Here is a 21252-nt window from a genome sequence, read left to right as displayed (position 1 = left end):
CCTCACTGTGCTTAGCATTGCACAAACATGTTATAAAATGACTGTCTCTGCCTGGGGGACCCTACAATCTAAGTACATATTTACTAGTTATACATCCTAAAATAAGGTTAATCACGCTTAAGAGTTTAAGCTGATCACTAAAGATTGCTAGGCATGCAGGAGGGGCTAAACCTTTCACTTAGCATTAGTTACTAGTTATTAGTCACTAGCAGATGCAAGATACCAGACTTGATTAAACCAATGGTCTGAGCCAGTATGGCAAGTACTGTGGTCCTCAATTTATGCTTGTTTTCAACTAAAAAGCAGAACTATGAAAATCTTTAGACAACATGGGGCATATCTACCCCATGAATGCTTGTAGCACAATAGGTAGAAGCACTTTGTATGACTTTTCTAGTTTGATATTTTCATATAAATGTCCTTTTCTAATTGCATTTTTAGGTTGTACTGGTCAGCGGACATCTGGACAGCTGGGATGTTGGGCAAGGAGCCATGGATGATGGTGGTGGAGCATTTATATCGTGGGAAGCATTATCTCTTATTAAGGATCTTGGTAAATATTTATTTAAAGAAATGTTCTAATGTGTAAGACTTCCAAGACTCTCGGTGTAATTTTTTTTAAACTGAAGATCGTCATCAGCTCCACCATTCTGAGCACAAATATTCACCATCCAGAAAAATATTCCTAAAGATTTCCCTCTTCTGCCACCTTCTTCAGAAGACTGAACAAATTAGTCACCTTCCCAAAACGAAAAAAAAGAGTGCATAAAGAGTGCTTTGAACATTCATAGCCATCGCCAAAATGTAATGAAAGTTTGTAAATAAATGTATGTTAGAATAAGGACACTCTATGGGCTGTATATTGTTGGCTTGACAGCTCAAATAATTAGAATACAATTTTCTAATTGTGTATGCACCATTTAAGTGGGGGGAGGGATACATTTTGAACAGTAAAACCTACAGTCCCGTCGCTGGTAAAGTGAAGGAACAACATTCATGGGGTCTGGCTGTGATTGTCCTGGACACTAAGCTTTGGGAAAGACAGTAAAAAATGGAGAAGGAACTATTGACAGTCCCCCAGAGAGAAACCTATAGTGCTTTACAGTGTTGTTGTAGCTGTGTCAGTCCCAGGATATTAGAGAGACAAGGTGGATGAAGTAATATCTTTTATTGGACCAACTTCTGTTGGTCAGAGAGACAAGCTCTTGACCTACACAGAGCTCTTCCTCAGGTCTGGGAAACGTACTTAGGCATTGTCTACACTATACAGTTTTGTTGACAAAATTCAGCTTTCATCGACAAAACAGTGGAGGTGTACACACTGCAATGCTCCTTCTGCCAACAAAACTCTCCTGCTTTGCCGACAAAATAAAACGAGAAGCATAGAGCTTTTAGCGGCAAAGTTATATCGACAAAGTGTCTGTGTAGACACCGTGCTTGGTGATGTCACTATAATTGGCCTCCATGAGGTGTCCCACAATGCTCATCCTGACCACTCTGGTCAGCAGTTTGAACTCCACTGCCCCACAGTTAGGTATGCAGGCATTGGCATGCCCCCCCTTCCCCACTTAAAGGCCCAGGAATTTTTGAAATTCCACTTCCTGTTTGCACAGCGTGGACAGCTCACATTGCATCTTCCCAGCTGACTTTGGCGGCTCCACACAGCAAACGCTCTCCCACTTGGAGCACACCTGAGTTGTTGGATCTGCTGGCGCTGTGGGGAGAAGAGGCTGTGCAGTCCCAGCTCTGCTCCAGCCATAAGAACTTCGGTACCTACAGTCAGCTTTCTCTTGCTTGTTGGATAAGGGCTATGAACAGGACATGCATCAGTGCCATGCGAACATAAAGAAGCTACCCACAGTGCACTGCTCTCTGTCGATGCTAGAGTACCAACTGTTGACATGCTCCGCCAACAGAAGGAGCGTTGTGTGAACATGCGCAAGCGATGTAATTATGCCAGTTTTTGATTGTCTGCTTAACGTGCCTCGACAAAACTCTGTAGCATAGGCAAAGCCTTAGTATCAGCTAAATGCAAGATCAAACAGATAGTTTAGCATAAGTAGTTCGCACATATTCTAAGGGACCATTCAAGGTGAAGTGTTAACACCTCTGTAGTCATAGGACAAAAAGGGGAGCGAGTGGTTACAGACTGTTGTAATAAGCCATAAATCCAGTGTCTTTATTAAGACCATGATTTGATGCTAGCATGGGTATGTTCCAGAGAGAGTTTAATGGACAAGTGGTGGTGATTAAAATTTTCGTGGAAATCTATTAAGGAGTTTGTCATCTGTCCGGAGGATGAAAATATCATCGACATATCTCAGGTATATCATTGGTTTTGTGGTGCATTTGTCCAGAAATTCTTCTACAAGGTGGCCCACGAAGAGGTTGGCATATTGGGGAGCCATCCTAGTACAAAAGTGTTTGTTGTTGAATGTAAAATTGTTGAGAGTGAGGATGAAATGGACGAGTTTGGTGATTTGTGGGGTGGATATCTGAGGCTTGTCCATTGTCTTTTAAATATTTGAGGCAGGCAGCGACGCTGTCATTGTGAGGGATGTTGCTGCATAGAGAAGTGACATCCATGGTGGCAAGGATAGGATGGTGTTCTGAGGGAGGTTGTTTATGTTGCAGAATTTGTGGAGGAAGTCAGTTGTGTCCTGGAGGAAGCTAGCCCTTTGTGTGGTGACTGGTTTGAGGATGTGTGACGTGGGGTTCTCAACTCACTATTAGGATGGAGCCTCCTCTTAGCTGTTCTGGGGATTAGCGACGCTCCTTCCTGCGGTTGCACGCCATCTCTCTGCCTCTCTCTCTGTCTGCAGCCCCTCTTTCGCTCCAGGAACCACTGCTGCCTCTTTGTGACTTGCCCCTCTGGTCAGGTCACACATAGGTTTCCCCTTCTAGGGTATAAAAGTCTCTTAAGAACAGATTCAGGCAGTCTTCCAATTCCCTGCCCAGCGGTGCCACTTCACCAGTGGCAGATGCAGGAACCTGGACCCACTGTCTACTCTGGGTTCCAGCTCAGGGACCCTCTAAGCAGCAGCCAAGGTCTATTCCCTCCTGGACCTTGCTGCCACTTTCCCTGAGCCTTTCCTACATGTCTAACTTCCTCCCTTCTCTGGGTTTACCAGCCTTCAAACTCCTTCCTCCCAGGGAGTACTATAGATTACCTGCTTCTGTGTAAGGGACTGAGGTGAACGTGGTCTGACCTAGCATCACAGCTGGGCTGAGGTCTGCCTACCAGGGATGAGAGTTGTCGGACAGAAGTTGGAGGAATTGCAAGGCCAGGTGCCATAAACAAGAGTGAGGGTCAGAGTCAGGACAGGGTCAAAGACTAGAGATCAGAGGCAGTACAAACTTAGAATTGATAGGCAGGAATCAGGGTCAGAGTCAGGCTGGAGTCGGAGACTGGAGATCAGAGACAATACCGGGCTAGAATTGGGAGGCAGGAGTCTGGGTTGAAGTCAGGCTGAAGGGAGAGACCGGAGATCAGAAGACAAGGCAAAGTCTGGCATTGCAGCAAGCCAAGGTCTGTGTGGTTACCCAGACAACTTCCTGGGGTAACCCCTGGGGTTAAGTAAGGGCACTTGACCAATCAGAGGGCCGCAGGGTACTGTCACTCTGGGTCTTGTGGGCGGTACTTCCTGCAGTGCCTACTCTCCACAGTACTCCCTGGATCTGGAGGCTCTCTACACAAACATCCCACACACAGATGGAATACATGCTGTCAGGAACAGTATCCCTGATGATGACACAGCACAACTGGTTGCTGAGCTCTGTGACTTTATCCTCATGCACAATTATTTCAAATTTGGTGACAATATATACCTCCAGACCAGTGGCACCGCTATGGGCACCCGCATGGCCCCACAATATGCCAACATTTTTATGGCTGACCTGGAACAACGCTTCCTCAGCTCTCGTCCACTCGCGCCCCTTCTTTACCTACGCTACATTGATGACGTCTTCATCATCTGGACCCATGGGAAGGAGACTCTGGAAGAATTCCACCACGATTTCAACAGCTTCCACCCCACCATCAACCTCAGCCTGGACCAATCTACATGGGAGATCCACTTCTTAGACACCACGTTACAAATAAGTGATGGTCACGTTAACACCACCCTATACCGAAAACCCACTGACCACTATGCCTACCTTCATGTCTCCAGCTTCCATCCCGGACACACCACATGATCCATCGTCTACAGCCAAGCGCTGAGGTACAACCGCATTTGCTCCAACCCTTCAGACAGAGACCAACACCTACAAGATCTTCACCAAGCATTCTCAAAACTATGATACCGGCACGAGGAAATAAGGAAACAGATCAACAGAGCCAGACGTGTACCCAGAAGCCTCCTGCTGCAAGACAAGCCCAAGAAAGAAACCAACAGAACTCCACTGGCTATCACCTACAGTCCTCAGCTAAAACCTCTCCAATGCATCATCAGTGATCTACAACCCATCCTGGACAACGATCCCTTGCTTTCACAGGCCTTGGGTGGCAGGCCAATCCTCGCCCACAGACAACTCGCCAACCTTAAGCATATTCTCACCAGCAGCCACACAGCACACCATAGTAACTCTAACTCAGAAACCAATCCATGCAACAAACCTCGATGCCAACTCTGCCCACATATCTACACCAGCGACACCATCACAGGACCTAACCATATCAGCCACAACATCACCAGTTCATTCACCTGTTCATTCATGTCCACCAATGTAATATACGCCATCATGTACCAGCAATGTCCCTCTGCTATGTACATCGGCCAAACTGGACAGTCCCTACGTAAAAGGATAAATGGACACAAGTCAGATATTAGGAATGGCAATATACAAAAACTTGTAGGAGAACACTTCAGTCTCCCTGGACACACAATAGCAGATTTAAAGGTAGCCATCCTGCAGCAAAAAAACTTCAGGACCAGACTTCAAAGAGAAACTGCTGAGCTTCAGTTTATTTGTAAATTTGACACCATCAGCTCAGGATTAAACAAAGACTGTGAATGGCTAGCCAACTACAAAAGCAGTTTCTTCTCCCTTGGTGTTCACACCTCAACTGCTAGAAGAGGGCCTCATCCTCCCTGATTGAACTAACGTCATTATCTCTAGACTGATTCTTGCCTACATGTTTATACCTGCCTCTGGTAATTTCCACTACATGCATCTGATGAAGTGGGTATTTGCCCACAAAAGCTTATGCTCCAATATGTCTGTTAGTCTATAAGGTGCCACAGGACTCTTTGTCGCTTTTTATTGCTCCCTGGCTGTCCTTCTGCATGGCCTTCCAGTGGCACTGCATGAATGTCAGACATCCCAGGCTCTGCAGATCTGGGTTGTAGTCCCTGGGTTCTTACACTCTGTAGTTTCCAAACACCCCTCCCTTTCCCCCAGGGAGTGACTGGAGCTTACTTCTCTGCTGCCCCATCAGTTATCAGCTCCCAGACTTTGTAGAAGCCCCATCTGTTCCCTGACAGGTGGGCTTCTTTGTAATCAAGGCTCTCCACTCAGCCTCAGTCTTCCTCATTTGCTGCCTAATTGGGTGATTGGGCCCACCTGGCCTAATTTAGCCCTCTCAGGACTAGTGTGGGGAGTACATCCCATCACAGAATGGTTTCTATGAGTCTCAGTATTCCTTCAGTAAGAATGTTGTGGCCCGATATAATAGATCTGCTTGAGTTCCCTTGTCTGTGTATCTTGGGAAGTATGTAGAAGGTCCCTGGGGTGGGCTCATGGGGGATGAGGTAGTAGAGTTTCTCCTGGAATTGTTTGGGGAAGGATTTGGTGATAACCTTAAATTCCTGGGTAAATTGTGGTGTGGGGTTTTCTTTGAGTTCTTTATAGTAGGTGGTGTTGGAGACTTGTCGGTTGGCCTCATTCATGCCGTCATCATGGTTGAAGACTATAATGGCGCCCCCTTTGTTTGCTGGTTTGATCGCTGTCCGATGGTTAGATTTCAGGGACTATATAGCTGTCCTCCTGGGGGTGGTTTTATTTTTTCAGCAGGAGAGAGCTCAGCAAAGAGCAGCTACACTGTATATCTTACGGCAGCAAGGCTTTAGCAGCACAGCTGTGCCACTGTAAGCTGCATAGGTAGACATAGCCTGACTTTCTTAAGCACCTTTCCCAAACCTCAGGCAGGGCTCTGTGTAGCTCGAAAGCTTGTCTCTGTCAGCAACAGAAATTGGTCCAATAAAAGTTATTATCTCACCCACCTTGTAACCCTATAGAGCTGTCATTTTAAAAAGATGGAGTTTCTGTGCTTTGAAAACTGTGACATTCCGCTACAACAGAAGTTCTGAGTGCAAAGAAAAGGAAATTATTAAAGTAGCCATGCCCATGGGTACTCATCCGAAAAAGTGACTCCAAAATGGTGTCTGTAGTTCCACAATTCAAGATGCTTTAAAACAAAACAAACCCCCCTTTGCTGAAATGCCCTTGCACTACTTCAATCAGGTTCAGTCTCAGAACTGTTGGAAATGTGTTTGTTGTCATATTCAGAAAGTGTTGCTTAGTTTTATGTATGTGCCTCACTATCAAAAGGATGGTACTTTAGGATTCCCTCAAAGTTAGCCCATAAAAGGTCTTTAGCATCACAACTGTGAAAACTGGCTTGTGTAAAACACTTCTGCATTTTGGCCCCAATTCAGCAGAGCACTTAAGCATCTTCTACCATTTTTATTTAGGTGTCTAAGTCCCAAGTTAAGCGTATGCTTAAGTGCTTTACTTATCTGGGGCTCTAACCCATCAGATTCTGTACACTTTCTATATAGTGCAGCTTTAAGTAATTTTTAAAGAGTGCAGTGAACAAATGACCCGTTATTTGTGAGTAACTGGCCACAGTTGTCTTCACAACTGTCCTATTTTTATGCTCAATGGTACACACACAAAGTAGGTGATAGTTCCAAATCATCTAAATGTTTGTTTAAAAATAAAACCAGCCCCCGTGATCCTCAACTATGGCTCAGTTTAACCTCCAGCCTTGCCTGTGAGGCTTTTAATGTTCCACAGTTCTAATTACAAGAGTATGTATACTTGAAAAGCTCATCACTCCATGCTGAGCTCTTTATGGGGGAGAAGGCTGTTAAGTGTTCTGTTATGCTAGGAGCCACTCAGATACTACAACGATGACAAGTGCCAGACACTTCTATAAATAAATTAATGCATCTTTCATTTTGCTTATTTGAAACTCTTCTCTCTTGTTTTCCTGGCCGCAGAATGAGTAGATTTAAATAAAGTAAAGTCTGTGACTAAAAGTAATTTAGCTTGTGGCTTTTGGGATTTTTTCATTTTCGATTTTGTTTTTTGGGGAGAAGGAAGGGTAAAATCATTTTCAGTTTTTCTATGGGGGAATTCTTAATTGCTTTCAAATTGCTTTTTGTCTTCTTTTGTATAATTCTTGAAAAATCACGTATAGTCCCCCCCAAAAAAAGTTTCTTATTTGCGGACTTTGCCCTTCAGAGTGTACTGTTTTGTATCTGCTAAGGGCAAGTTCTTAGTGATGTCGTATAACTTTTGTTCAGTGGGTTTCCTTTAATGCAAGAATGAAATGCATTGCTCACTCCTTGTTGAAATATTTGATTTCCTCGGGTAGTAGGTTGGGTGGCCTATATGTTTACTGTAAAACCTGTGGTAAAGTCCTATTTTTCTCAGCTCGGAATTATTAGAGTCTTTGCTGGTGACCTCTATTCTGGTTTGCCGTTACATAAGTTCTTGTTACACCAACACAGTGTGCATTTGATCTTCCCATGATGGTTTGTTAATGCAAGATTTACAAATTCAGATGCACAGAACAGAATATTCCACAATAAATGACAGCAAAATTCTATATGCATAAATTATGTGACAAATACATTAGTGAACCAAGCTGAGTTTTGTTTAGAATGAAACCCACAGAATATGGTTTAAATTTGGGGCTAGCTATAGAACAGTGAGTTCAAACACTGCGTTTTGAACCATAAAGACCTGCCTTCATATCCAGCTTGGATCCCAATGAAATGAGTTTGTGATCTTGGTCTAGTCCAGAGAGGACATAAAATCACTGCATAACTTGACTTGTCTGTGAGCACATGCATAAGTTCTATTGCTTACTGTGGGTCTCTTAATGTGCTGTCTCGGTTCTCTCTCTAGATATAGAAAGCTATATCTCAGCGTTGCTTTGTTGGTTTTGGTAAATTATCATATGTATGAGTATAAAAACTAGCTTTCCAATACCAACGGCAAAGTGAGACTGTTTTAAAGGGAGGTGAGCATTTTGGGTTATGAATTTTAGATTATATAATGGAGCTGTTACACGCTGTTAATTCTGTTAAAATGAGGCACTTTCATTTACTCTATTACAAAGTTGTTTGCGTAATAACCACCATGTAGACTTTTCCATTGATCTAACTGTACCTAGCCATGATACAGTTGTGGTCTTGCATTTGCTGTTGTCACTAATTATATGTGCTACCTACGGGAAGGGTCTGTATTTATAAAGAAATTCTCTGCTGTTCATTGTGTGTATGTGTTTGGCTGATTTGCTTGTTAGCTCCAGGTAGGTCTTTTTATTTTTTGTTTGCTTTTTTTAGGGAAGGGGAAGGTGGAAGGACTGGTAAAACTGAAAAAGTTGAGTTACCAAATTCCTGGGGGTAAGATTTAAAAAGATGCTTAGGGAATGGCCAAAGGATCAGTGTAAAGTAGTTGTGAATCCACTGGCCTCACACAAATATTGAAAGAAAATTGTATCGGTTTGTGAACAATTTCCTAAATTTAAAAGAGGGGCTAGCTTCGTAACAAAATAGTTGAGTGAGCTCTAAGTATGAGGTTAAGTGCTGTTTGTCATATCCTTGAAGCAGCTTTTAACTGTATATACTTTCTGAAAGTATTTGCTAAGTAAACCAGGTATCTCTGCACCTCTTAATGAGCGCCCATGAAATAATAACATCTATCTGTTAGGTATTTTTATGGTCCCCATCACCACAGTATCTGAGTGCCTCACAACCTTCAATGTATTTATCCTCACAGCACCCTGTGCAGCAGAGCAGTGCTGTTATCCCCATTTCACAGATGGGGAGCTGAGGCACAGAGAGGCTAAGTGCTTCCGGCGTATAGAGGTTACTCAACAGCCTATAGGGGTTTGTGTTTTAATGCATCTCAAATTTCACTTCAGCCTCCAGACGTGAGTAATTAAAGTTATGAAAAGGTGCCAAAAACTTTAAAAATCACCCCTAAAGACTGTGCCAGTGAGTTTGGCAAGGACTAATTTCACATTGATGGTAATGTGCTGTTCTGTACTCTATGCAGCAAGGCTGTAAATTACGTTTGAAGGTAGACAAATACAAATTGCAGTTCTATTAATTTTATTTTATTATAATGATTGATGGCACTGGTAGGCTTTGAACTTGCTTAAAAATTGCAAATATATCAATAAAATGTGTTCAACTGATACTTATATATAGTGTGGCTATGGAACTAAAGTTCAGCGTTTCATTTTAATCGTGGAAAACATGGATTTTTATGTGGTTTTTTTTTTTTTTAATCAGAGAATTTTGGGGTTTTTATCATGGAAAACTAGGATCCCTGCATATAAAGCTTGCATGCATTCACTGGCTGTGTGACCCACACAAACTTCACTGACGGGTGCAATATATATACATGTGAGAGAGCATGTGCACAGTTTCAGCAATTGGCTTAGCTGTAAATCAGGGGTGGGCAAACTTTTTGGCCCGAGGGCCACATCGGGGAATAGAAATTGTATGGCAGGCCATGAATGCTCACAAAATTAGGGTTGGGGTGCAGGAGGGGGTGTGGGCTCTGGGGTAGGGCTGGGGATGAAGAGTTTGGGGTGTAGGAGGGTGCTCTGGGCTGGGACCAAGGGGTTCGGAGGTCAGGAAGGGGATCAGGGCTGGGGCAGGGGTGCGGAAGGGGTGCAGGTTCCGGCTGGAGGTGCAGGCTCCAGGGTGGGGCTGGTGATGAGACGTTTGGGGTTCAGGAGGGTGTTCCGGGCTAGGATAGAAAGGTTTGGAGAGTGGGAGGGGCTGGGGTTGGGGGGTGGGGAGAGGCTCAGGGGGTGCAGGCTCCGAGTGGCGCTTACCTTAAGCGGCTCCTGGAAGCAGTGGCATGTCCCTTCTCCAGCTCCTACGCGGAGGCATGGCCAGGCGGCTCTGCACGCTGCCCCATTGACAGGCACCGCCCCTGCAGCTCCCATTGGAGCGCATAAGAGCCGGAGTGGGACCATGCTACGGCTTTCGGAAGCCGCGTGGTGCGGCCCCCGACCCTGCGCCCCGGCCGGAGTGCTGGAGCAGGGCTGAACCACATGGTGCGGCCCTCGACCCAGCGCCCCGGCCAGAGCGGGGCCGAGCCACATGGTGCGGCCCCCGACCCAGCGCCCCGGCCGGAGCAGGGCCGAGCCGCGTGGTGGTGGCGCCCGACCTAGTGCCCCAGCTGTAGCGCCAGAGTGGGGCTGAACCACGTGGTGCAGCTCACAGGCCAGCTTAAAACAACTCGCAGGCCGTAGTTTGCCCACCCCTGCTGTAAATGTTAACAAGGACAAACCATGGTCAGCACTGGTAAAACTAAACTCCTGTTTCCTAGTGTGGATAAAGCCAGAGAGAACTACACTTGAAAAGAATGTTTTTAAAACATCCTGGGCATGAACTGCAAGGTTCTATCTATATTAAAATATTTGGATCTCACAAGAATGAGAGTTTGACAGTGTCCCTTTAAGACTTTTTTAAATTGTAATTGAAACTGTTTCCTGAATTTTGGCCTTGACTAATGTGTCTGGAAAACTGTAAGTCAGGAAGTATTACATAAAATAGATTTCTGTTCCATTTGCTGTAGCCCATGTATCAACTCACATTTCTCTGTTCCATATTCGCTGGCTTAATACATGAGGACTGAAGCTATCTATTATAAAATGCTTCTTACTGAAGTAATTCCTTTTCTGTTAGTGCAATATTCTGGTTCATCTCGCATAATTTTAATTGAATGTCATTTTTAACTTACTTTTAAATTTTAAAATGTTCCTGCATTGATCATAATTGTGGATTTGCAGTAGTTTGCTGTATGAGAGGTAGGCTATTTTGTTGTGAAACAAATTAAAGCAATGTTGTCACCTTTTACAATAGTTACTTTTTAATTAAAATATCTGCATCCTTGATATTACCTCCTTGTTCTGATAGACTCTCCCTCCAAAAGTTGCATCTTTTGGTATGTGACTGCTTTTTATATAAGGAGAAGGTAACTTTTGAATCTGCTAAATAGGAAAAATATTTCCCTGTGCTGCTCTTACTTTAAGTGTGGAAAGTAACGTCATGCTTTCATTTTAACATCCAAGCTGAACTGCACATCTAGAAAATACCAGAGTATTTACGTCCCATGTTAGTACAATATACTAAAGGAATTTTTATATACTTGTGGTCCTGCCATAAAGTATATTGCTGCTTTGGTAAATTTAGGCAAACAGACCCCTATAAGCTTATTGTCCTTTCTCCTGTTGGCTTCCTCTTCACTGCAAACTCAAGTGTACTCACTAGCTTCAAGATAAAGAATGGCTCTTTATTTATATTTAAAAAAAAAGTCTTAAAAGCTTGGTGCCAGAGGGAAATTCAGCCTTTTCCAAGTGCAAAACCCAATGGAGCTACTGAAATGCAAAGAACCATTCAGAATGAGGTCACTGCATCATCTTGTTCTTGTGTTTTTTTTTTTTTAATGTATATATTTTCAGTATAGCCTAGCCTAGCACTAGACAGGTGTCTGTGTCATCAAGAATGAGGGAATATAAAGGCAGTGCGGACTGAGCATTAAATCGCTGATTTTCCAATCTACTTTTCCAAAACATAAAGTACATCAGAGACAGAGCTGAGACTACTGTACTTTAACATCCAAGCCACATTTTGTAAAGTGACGGAACGAGAGTGAGAGGACATGGTATTTTCTGCTCTACAAGCCTTTTATAACGTTTTCCTGTATTTCTAATAATCTGCTGCTGAAAGAGAGGAAGGGAGTCCCCAAATTAGATTACTCAAGCAGAAAAAAATGAACACTACAGGTGGAGAATGTCTCTCTGCTTGTTGCTGGTTGCTCAGAAACCTGGATCTTCCATAGGGGCAGGGAGGTGGCTGAAACAGCACTTTGGTCTTTTATGTGTATTCTTTTACTTTGGGGATTTTGTTTTAAATTTACACTGGCTACTAATCAGGAAGAGAGAGTAATAGATTGTGTTTGAGGGTGTGAATTGTATTGCTGTTGAGGCACTGCACTAATCAGTTCTCTATTTAAAACCCCAGATACAGGAAGGCACAACTACTCGGTATATTGCTCTGTAACACTCATTTAACCTGGCCCTGTAGTCACTGTACAAAGAGCACTTAAATAAGCATTAGCTTCAGCGACTCCATTGTCCTGGCTCTTCCCACCGTTTTCATTCAACGTCCTTCTCTTCAGGTGAGATCTCAGGGCTCTGTCCTTGGTTCACTACTTCTCTTCCAATAGGCCCCCTCCCTAGGTGACCTCATTCACATGGCTTTAGCTACCATGATCAGGGGTGGATTACGGTTTTGTGTAGTCCTGGGCCAGAGCAAGTGGGGGCTCCTCCCCACCCTTCCGCCTGCAGTCTTCCCTCCCCCCCCCCCACAACCCCAGCACTGCTGCCAGGGAGAGGGGTCGGGGTGCAGGGGCTTGCTCTGCTCCACCCGCCCAGCACTCCTGCCAGGGAGTGCCAGGCAGACGGAGCAGGTCAGGGCGCAGGGGTGCCCCAATTGGCTGGGGCCCCTGGGCACAGGCCCTATTGGGCAAGTGGCTAATCCGCCACTGACCATGATTACAGATTACTCACAAATCAACTGCTTTGTCCTGTCCAGTCTTGAATCTCCAGTGGCCTCTCTAACATTTCTTCTTGGATATCCCATCACTTTCCTAAACTAAACATGTCAAAAGTAAGCTTCCCATGATTCCTTCCTAAACCCTCCCCTATCTCTGTTCCCCTTGTTCTCTATAACAAATGACAAATTCATGGTTCCCTCTCTATCTCTGCCTGCCACTCAGCTCACAGCCTTTGGAGTAATCTCAGTTTCTCCTTGTCCTTCTCCTCCCACATTCACACTGTAACCAAATGCAGTTTCCCTTCCTCCTCTACATGACTTCTAAAATGCAACCCTCCTGCTCTGTCTGTACTCCATGTACCTTCCTTATCTCATGTTCTGTCTCCTCTTTCCCGCCTCTTTTCTGAAGTGTATCCAAAATGCTCAGCTGAAATAATCTTCCTGTCCTGTCACTCTGACAGTGTAATTTCCTCTCTCTCACCAAACACACACATTATAATCCCTTCACTGGACTCTTCCCAAATCACATTTAAACTTTGTCCTCACTTCCAGAGCTCTCCCCAGCACTGCTTATATCTCAGTTTTCACTTCCTCCTTTTCTTCTTCTTCTCCCCTACATTCTGCCAACTACACCTTCGGTGGGGTTTTCCCACTCATGATTCTGTGCTTCTTTTCTAGTTAACCCATACGATTGCAACAGCCTCCCTTGTTCCTGAGGTCCAAGAATTCTCAGTCTCTTCCCTCTAACCATCTTCAGAATTCACTGCATCTTTGCTAGATTCCCATCACTAATATCTGCTCCAACACTGTCTACTCTTTCTTTTGGGCCTGAACATTATGAAAATAAAATATAATAAAATAACCCAGACAAACAAAGCAAAAGCAGCAACAAACAAAGCAACTTGCATGATCTACTTTAAAAAACACACGCATGCCACATTTTCCAACCCAAAAAGCTATATTCCTTTCACATTTTTTAACTTATCTGGGATATTGGTATATCAAAGTTGGGCTTTAAAGGATAGGAATACATAAATGTGTTTTTCCATGAAGTTCTTTCTCGTTTTTATGGTTTTAAATAACCCTTTAAATTTCTCCCTTAATTTTGAAGAAAAAAATCTTTCTTTCTCCCACTAGCTAATTTTCTGCACAATTGTACGAAGAGACTTTTTAAATCAGAACGGGTGGGATTTCCAAAAACACCTAGGGTGCTTAGTTCTATTGACTGTCAATGGAAAGCTTCTGTTTTTGTTATTGGGTAAGGGCTTGCCATCCAAAAGAATTGTATATGTTGTATAACTTAGTTTAATATTGTCTATCTATTCTGCTAAATTTATCATTCAATCCAGTGAATGCTATTGTAATGTGAATAGATTTTTCTCTTAAAAGGGATAGTTTCCCAGCCTTCCTGCACCTGAAATGAATTCTTAACTGGTTGTGAGCAAGAGGTTTGTGTTCAACTTCAGATTCTAAACTCTTACCCAGGATCAAAGGATTCCTTTTTTAATGGGCCACTATCATTTGCCAACTATAAATAGGTAGGAACTTCCATCAGATGTGCATCAGGCACTTAATTTAAATTGTTGGTATTAGGCTGTTTGAATTAGAGGAATGGCACCATGTACAGCATATTTATTAATAGTGTTGAATCCTCGGCGCCATGTGTTTGGGAGAAAATAAATGGGCCCTCAAACTACTAGATACAAACCATTAGACAAGGAGAACAGAGATGTCAACTCTGGGGAACAATAGAGTGATGATTGGGCACAGATGCAAATAGTATGCTGGTGTTAGAGAGACCGACTTTTTTCTATGTAAGATTATTATCTTGCTTAACTAATTCAAACCAGTGATGAGTGGAGTTTTTCCTAACTTCTTACACCATTGTAAATGAGTATAGTCAGGAGAAAAGTACTATGAAAACATCTCCTTATTAATATCACAGACAGTGAGAACCCTTATAGGAAATCATATTTAGTGTACCATTTACCAGTGCCCGAACATACACAAATCTTACTAATGCATTTGGCACCTAATTCTGAGGCTTCTGTTAACCAAGCATGTAGTTGTACATTTCTCTTTGTGTTTTCTACACAGAGAATTTAGATCTTCCTCTTGTATTGGCATCAGGCATTTTTCAAAGATGTCTCAAGTTTCCTGTCAGGGCTTTAAATGCTAGTGTCATCCAGTGAATCTCTTGTGTCTAATGAAACCTTATCACCCTACAAACCTGAACAACATAGAGGATGCAGTAAGGATTTAATGAGTAACAACAATGGAATGTGCTGTACAGGGCCATTTTGTATCTTGTTTCAGGTACGTAAATGTACTTTATAAAAGCAGACTGTAGGCTACTAATGGGGAAAAAATGCTAAATTTGACAGTGGGCCAAATTTGCACCAGTTTGGTATTCAGTGGGGACTCAAGTGTTCCATTTAGGCTGAGCCCGTGGGCGGTGGTGGTGCTGCAGTGCCCCAGAGGGAGCCCTGGGAGACATCCCTTCCAGAATTCCCAGGCACACTGCCTGTACATCTGCTGCTATGCTTTTTTATTAGATGCAGCTGGCTTCCTTCTGTGATTCTGCCTGGCCCTTATGTTCGCTGTGCAAGAGAGGGAGAAAGATCAGTATGCTCTCCCCACCAATGTAATGAACTCACATAAGGGGCAAGCGCAGGATCTGACCCAAGGTGTGCAAAACGAATGTAGCACATAGGTGAAAATGCCAGAAGGGATGGGGCTATAGCAGTAATAGCAACTAACAGGATGGTATAAGATAAAGGCTTTTCCTGCCTTCTGCCCCTTCATTTTACACACCCACTGAATACTGTATCAATGCAACCTACATTACTTTACCTCTTACATCCACTTACAACAGTTCTTCAACCTACTTGCATACCTCGTGTGACTTACACCATCATTTAAATTGCCTTTGAATATGGCCCAGTGTTATGGACTTTAAAGAAATTGATCCTTTCTTCCATGTGAAGGCAGAATAATTTTGACATTTTGAATGTGAATACAACCTTTTAAACTGTATTATGAATTCTCCAGAAGAACATCTCTGACTATCAGACCCTATTTTTGTTAGACTCGACTGTACCAGTAATTGCTGACCTTCCATATGAATAGTTGGTTTACATTTCTAACCTGTGGTGGGAAAGTATTTACTTTAGGGAATTTAGTACTTTGCACTATTGATCTTGATCTTTCATACACACACACAAAGTTTAAATAACATTAAGTTGTGACACAAGCTAGCAAGAACCAGGAATTCAAACATAAAGTTTGATGCATTTTGACTTAGTCAGTTATACTTTGGTTATGCAACATACATGGGCAGAGTTGCCATTGGTTTCACTGGGGTCAGGATTTTAGACATTGTATGTAAAACCCTGGACTGTAATATCAGTAGCACAACAAATTAACGACTTTGTGTGTCAGAATTAAATTTAGATTTCTTTCTTTTTTGTGTTTGTGACTTGTAACCCAACTTTTTTTTATTAATTTCTTTTGAGTTGTTTTTTGAGGGTGATAATCTCTGCTCAAAGTTTATTAATTTGTTAATTAATATCAAAGTTGTTAATTTGATAAAACCATAGCTTCATCAAGATCTCGATCATCAAGCTTAATGTTTAACAAAGGTGGCCTAAAATATTCTGGAATGTATATTTACAGAGATGACAGTTAGTTTTGCTGCCATCTTACCACCAATGTATGTCTCAGGATATTCAGAATACCTTAGGAACTGATATAGTTCCAGCAATATTGATAAGAGAAGTAGGACTATTTTAGTGCATTGGGAATTAGAGAGCTTTTCCAACATTTAAAAATGTTTATACTTGCAAATACATGAATCCTGGTAATATGATGACCACTTTTAGTTGTGGTAAATACCCTTCTCCATCTATAACATGACCTTTGTTCACATCTCCTCCTTTCCCTTTTAAGTACACTCTGAAGTATAGAGTATATGTTTACCAGTATAAATGCCTGTGACTGGTTTGCATATGTCTATATGTATCTGTATCAAACTACAAACTCATTTTGTTTTGTGAATGCCATTTTGATTGTAAGTGTGTACTCTGTCAATTTTTTTGCCTTTTACCATCCATCTTCTGCTGAAACCTTCAGGGAGGTGTCTAGAGAGATTCTTGTGCCTAGCAGAAAGCTAAGAATGCATAGCTATCAAGGTTCATTAACCTGGAGTGTCCCCCATTCAAATACAAGCATCATAAGACAATTAGCTAGCAGCCTCCCATGCAACCATTCAACAAAGTGAGCTTGTAACCACTGAGGAGAGTCATCTGACAAGGGCAAAGGCAGGGGGTGTGGGAGGATTGGAAATTTATAAAAGGGAGGTGCTCTCGTTGGCCATTTTAGAAAGGGGAGAAGACTAGGACCAGACGCAGACATGGCTGAGAAGGAGGAGAAGATAAATCCTGAATCCCCGGAAGAGAGACTAACTAAATCCCACATGGCTGTTGGAGAAACTGAGGCAGGGATTTGTGTGCAGGTTTTGTTGTTTTTCCATAGACCTGTATGGCTCTTTTGCTGTCTAAGAGTAAATTATATGTGTGTTTAGACATTCCTTTGCAAAGTCATTGTATTACTTGTTTTTACTGTCATGTAGCCTCTGAAGAGGGAAACTGTAAACCAGAGGGTCCACAGCTTGGGTGGAACTCTGTGAAGGTGTAGCAGCTACTAGGGAGGCTTGGGGCAAGAGCACTAGTTTCAAGGTCTAGGCAATTGGACTGCCAAGAAGGGTGTCTGTACCTGGGATGTGTGCCTAGAGGCCCAGCACATAAACTCTGTTCAGCCCCTGCAAACTAGGAGCACATGGAATCCGTGGTGCATTTTCACCTGGGGAACTGATCGAGGATTGTGAAAACATGTATGGGGTAATAATAAGCACATCGAGGTATATAATGCATGCAGATGCAACTCAAGATTAACAAATGGTGCATACATACATGTCTCCATATTGCTAGCAATGAACTTTTCAATTAATTATGGCATAAACGCTGCTATTAATGCATTTGGTTGCAGTATCCGAGGCCACTCAGATCAAAGATAATCTTATAAAACTAACTTTTGTGAATATCCAGCAAACACTTGTGATTACAGGGCAGGTTTGTAATGGTGCTCATGAACTCATTTGGTTTGGTTATTTGATATTAGCTCTGATCTTGTTCCCGCTGAAGTTGGTGGATGCTTTAGGATTGCTTAAGTGAGATAAGAGAACATGACATCAGTAAGGATTACATCTTACATTAGTGATACTGCAGTGTTTGGGGGTTATTACAGTAAGGTACTGTACAATGGAAGAATGCTGAGGAATGCCGACTAACTGCACTGGCATCTAGGATGTAATAGGACAGAAGTGGTGGCATGAGACTCACACGCACGCCTACCTCCAGTCCAATGTTCCCTCTAATTTTTTTACATCCATGTGTGGAATGAATTTGCACCATGTGCACCAATATGGAGGTGATGTGTGGTGGGGGTGGGGCTGAAGGGTTCAGAGTGTGGGAGGGGGCTCAGGGCTAGGGCAGAGTATTCGGGTGTGGAGGGGTGAGGGCTCTGGGGTGGGGCCAGGGATGAGGGGCTTGGGGTGCGGAAGGGGGCTCAGGGCTAGGGCAGAGGATTGGGGTGGGGTGGGGTGAGGGCTCTGGAGTGGGGCCAGGGTTGAGGGGTTTGGATTGCAGGCTGCCCCAGGGCTGTGGTGGAGAGAGAGGACTCCCCCCAACACTCTCTCACCTCAGCAGCCCGAGGGAGAGCACCTCTCCCCACCGGGGCAGCTCCGGTGCCAGGGGAGAGGCACCTCTCCCTACCTGCGTGGCCCTTGATAGCCTGCTGCACGGCCGCACAGCTTAGAGGGAACTTAGCTCCAGTCACCCTAAAAATGAGGTAGATTGTAATGGCTTTTAAAATTTATCCTGAGGGCCTGGCCCCTGTACTATTTCTCCTGCCCAGAGTGGGCAATGTGGGTATAGAAACTAGGGGGTAAAATAGGGTGTCCAGATAGCAAGTGTGAAAGATGGGGGTGGGAGTAATAGGCACCTATATAAGAAAAAGCCCCAAATATCGGCACTGTCCCTATAAAATCAGGACATCTGGTCACCCTAGGTAAAATACATTTTTGTGAAATTTTACCAAGCTAGTGTGGTAACTAGGTTCTGTGACAAACATTTGCACAGTATGGGGCTATTCTCCTCTTACTCTCATTGGGGTAAATCAGGAACAACTCCATTGAAACATGAGATCAGAATCAGGCCCTGTGTGTTTGAATGAAGTCAAGGGACTAGCTCAAAATGTGAGTAAAAGAACACTTTTCCTAATTAAAGGTGAGATTCCACACAGTGCAGTTCATTTTCTGCTGTATTGGAACCTGGCAGACTTTTGAATGAATCTGCTCCTAGAGGAGGGTCTGTGGTTACCTTGGATGTGTTCTTAATTTTGCACAATTAAGAAGAGATTAATTATTACTTTGGGTGCCTTCCATCCCCTTTTGGACATCATCTTCCTCTTATCCACTCACATTCTCCCAGTGTTAGACAGCCTTATTTGGGTGCATTACATCTCTCAGAATGAGGAATATTGACTTTGTATGGTTTGAACAAGAGTCAAGTTCCTCCACTTTCATTTGAATTGCATACCTGTATTAGATATACATGGCATCCATAAGGGCACAATAGGATCATTGCATTAATAAATCAAGAAAATAATGTTATAACGAGCTGCAGATTGCAAGAGTGACCTATTTTGTGTTTATATAACATTTAAATAAAAAAATCTTATTTTTCTAGTGTCATTATTTAAAGTGTATATTCTATCATTTATCTAGGTGGAAAAGCTGAGACATTATTTTATTTATGCTTTTGTTCTTCTGTGTACTAAAGCAGTGATTGGCTTGAAGTTTGCCATACAATTCTCCATATAGTGTACTCTAATCATCACAGAACATGGTTTTCGAGGCTAAATTACATTTTACCAATACTTTTACTAGATATTATGCCTTAATCAACAAAAAAAATCTCTAGCTGTTCTGGTGGATTATACCTTACTAGGAAGCAGTGTTTTAAAACAAAACCCTTATTTAAGCCATAGTAAACTTGATTAAAAAGAATGTGCCTTGAACAAAAAATTTCCTTTTTAATAACACCAGGCACAGAGCAGTTTTCTTTGCAATTCTGCTAACTTGTGAATCTATACCACAACAATATGAGGGGTGAGCCATTGGAGGGGTGCAGGTTTGAACATTGGTTCCATGACCACATGAAGATACTGACCAAACCCTTCCCCCCATGTAGTGCAACTTTAGGGGCAGCAGTGGCTACTACAAACCTCTGTGGTATAGCAGCAGCTGTGCCGGTGCTCCACGGCCTAGGGAGAGAGGGAAAATTCTGCTTCTACCTGTCAAGAGTTTCCCTTGCACAAAGCCCCTTTACATAGACTTTATGCAATGGACCAAGGCTTGGCTCTCAGTGTGTAGTATTTTGTGATGTGATAGTTAAATAAAAACAACCTTTCAAATATCCTGTCTAATTGTCACTTAAGTCTTAACCTTTAGCACCATTTGGAACATGACACACTCTCTTCTGATGTGGGTTTGGGGCCAGCACATGATTTATGTCTTAGAGCAGCCTTTTTTATGAACCAAGCTGTTGCCACGTTTGGTTATTTTGTGGCCGTAGTCTTGCTAACTTCAATGCGATATCTATATTATTATCATAATATGACATCATTGGCCATCTGGTTGATTTGAAATAGGAAGGATACTAATCCTGTGTTGTAATTACTTAGAAGTGGAGCAGCAAACTGTTGGGATTGGGGGGGGAGGGTTGTTTTTAAAAAACGAGCATTCTGCTGCATTTAGAGTCAGGTGACTTGCATTTAGAAAATGTAGTTTTAATTACTGGATTCTATTGTTTGTACTTACTGAATTACAGAATAATGGGAAGTGTAAGTTTTTCATATTTTGAATATTTCATTTCTATTGTATTCCTGATTTCTTTCAGGTGGGAAAAAATGGGTGGTGGTGGTTATAATTTGTGACAGAGATGTGCATGACTACATTCCAATAACTTTTTCACAACTGGCTTCACCCTATGCCCATCTTTTCTTGACCCTTCTTAAAAATTATACTGTATGGGAGCTCTAAGCATTTTTTAAAGAAGTGTTAAATGTTGATGCACAGAATAAATATACTCTTTCATGAACTGATTTACCAGATTTAATTAACATACAAAAGCCAGTAGGAGAACACTTCAGTCTTCCAGGACATTCTATAACAGATTTAAAAGTAGCTATACTTGAACAAAAAAACTTGAGAAACAGACTTCAAAGAGAAACAGCAGAACTAAAATTCATTTGCAAATTTAACACCATTAATTTGGGCTTGAATAGGGACTGGGAATGGCTGGCTCATTACAAAAGC

General features: G+C 42.6%; 1 protein-coding gene across 1 annotated transcript in view; it reads left to right on the top strand.

Moving 5' to 3' along the window:
• CPQ (carboxypeptidase Q) overlaps nucleotides 1-21252 on the top strand; it is a 273989-nt gene that overhangs the window by 174683 nt on the left and 78054 nt on the right. Inside the window, exon 5 of the mRNA XM_065399948.1 lies at nucleotides 442-553. Within this exon, the coding sequence (XP_065256020.1) occupies nucleotides 442-553 (112 nt within the window). The remainder of the gene's footprint in view (nucleotides 1-441; nucleotides 554-21252) is intronic.

This window comes from Emys orbicularis, chromosome 2, assembly GCF_028017835.1.
Source record: "Emys orbicularis isolate rEmyOrb1 chromosome 2, rEmyOrb1.hap1, whole genome shotgun sequence".
NCBI classification, from domain to species: Eukaryota; Metazoa; Chordata; order Testudines; family Emydidae; genus Emys; species Emys orbicularis.
This window is presented reverse-complemented; position numbering and strand designations above follow the sequence as displayed.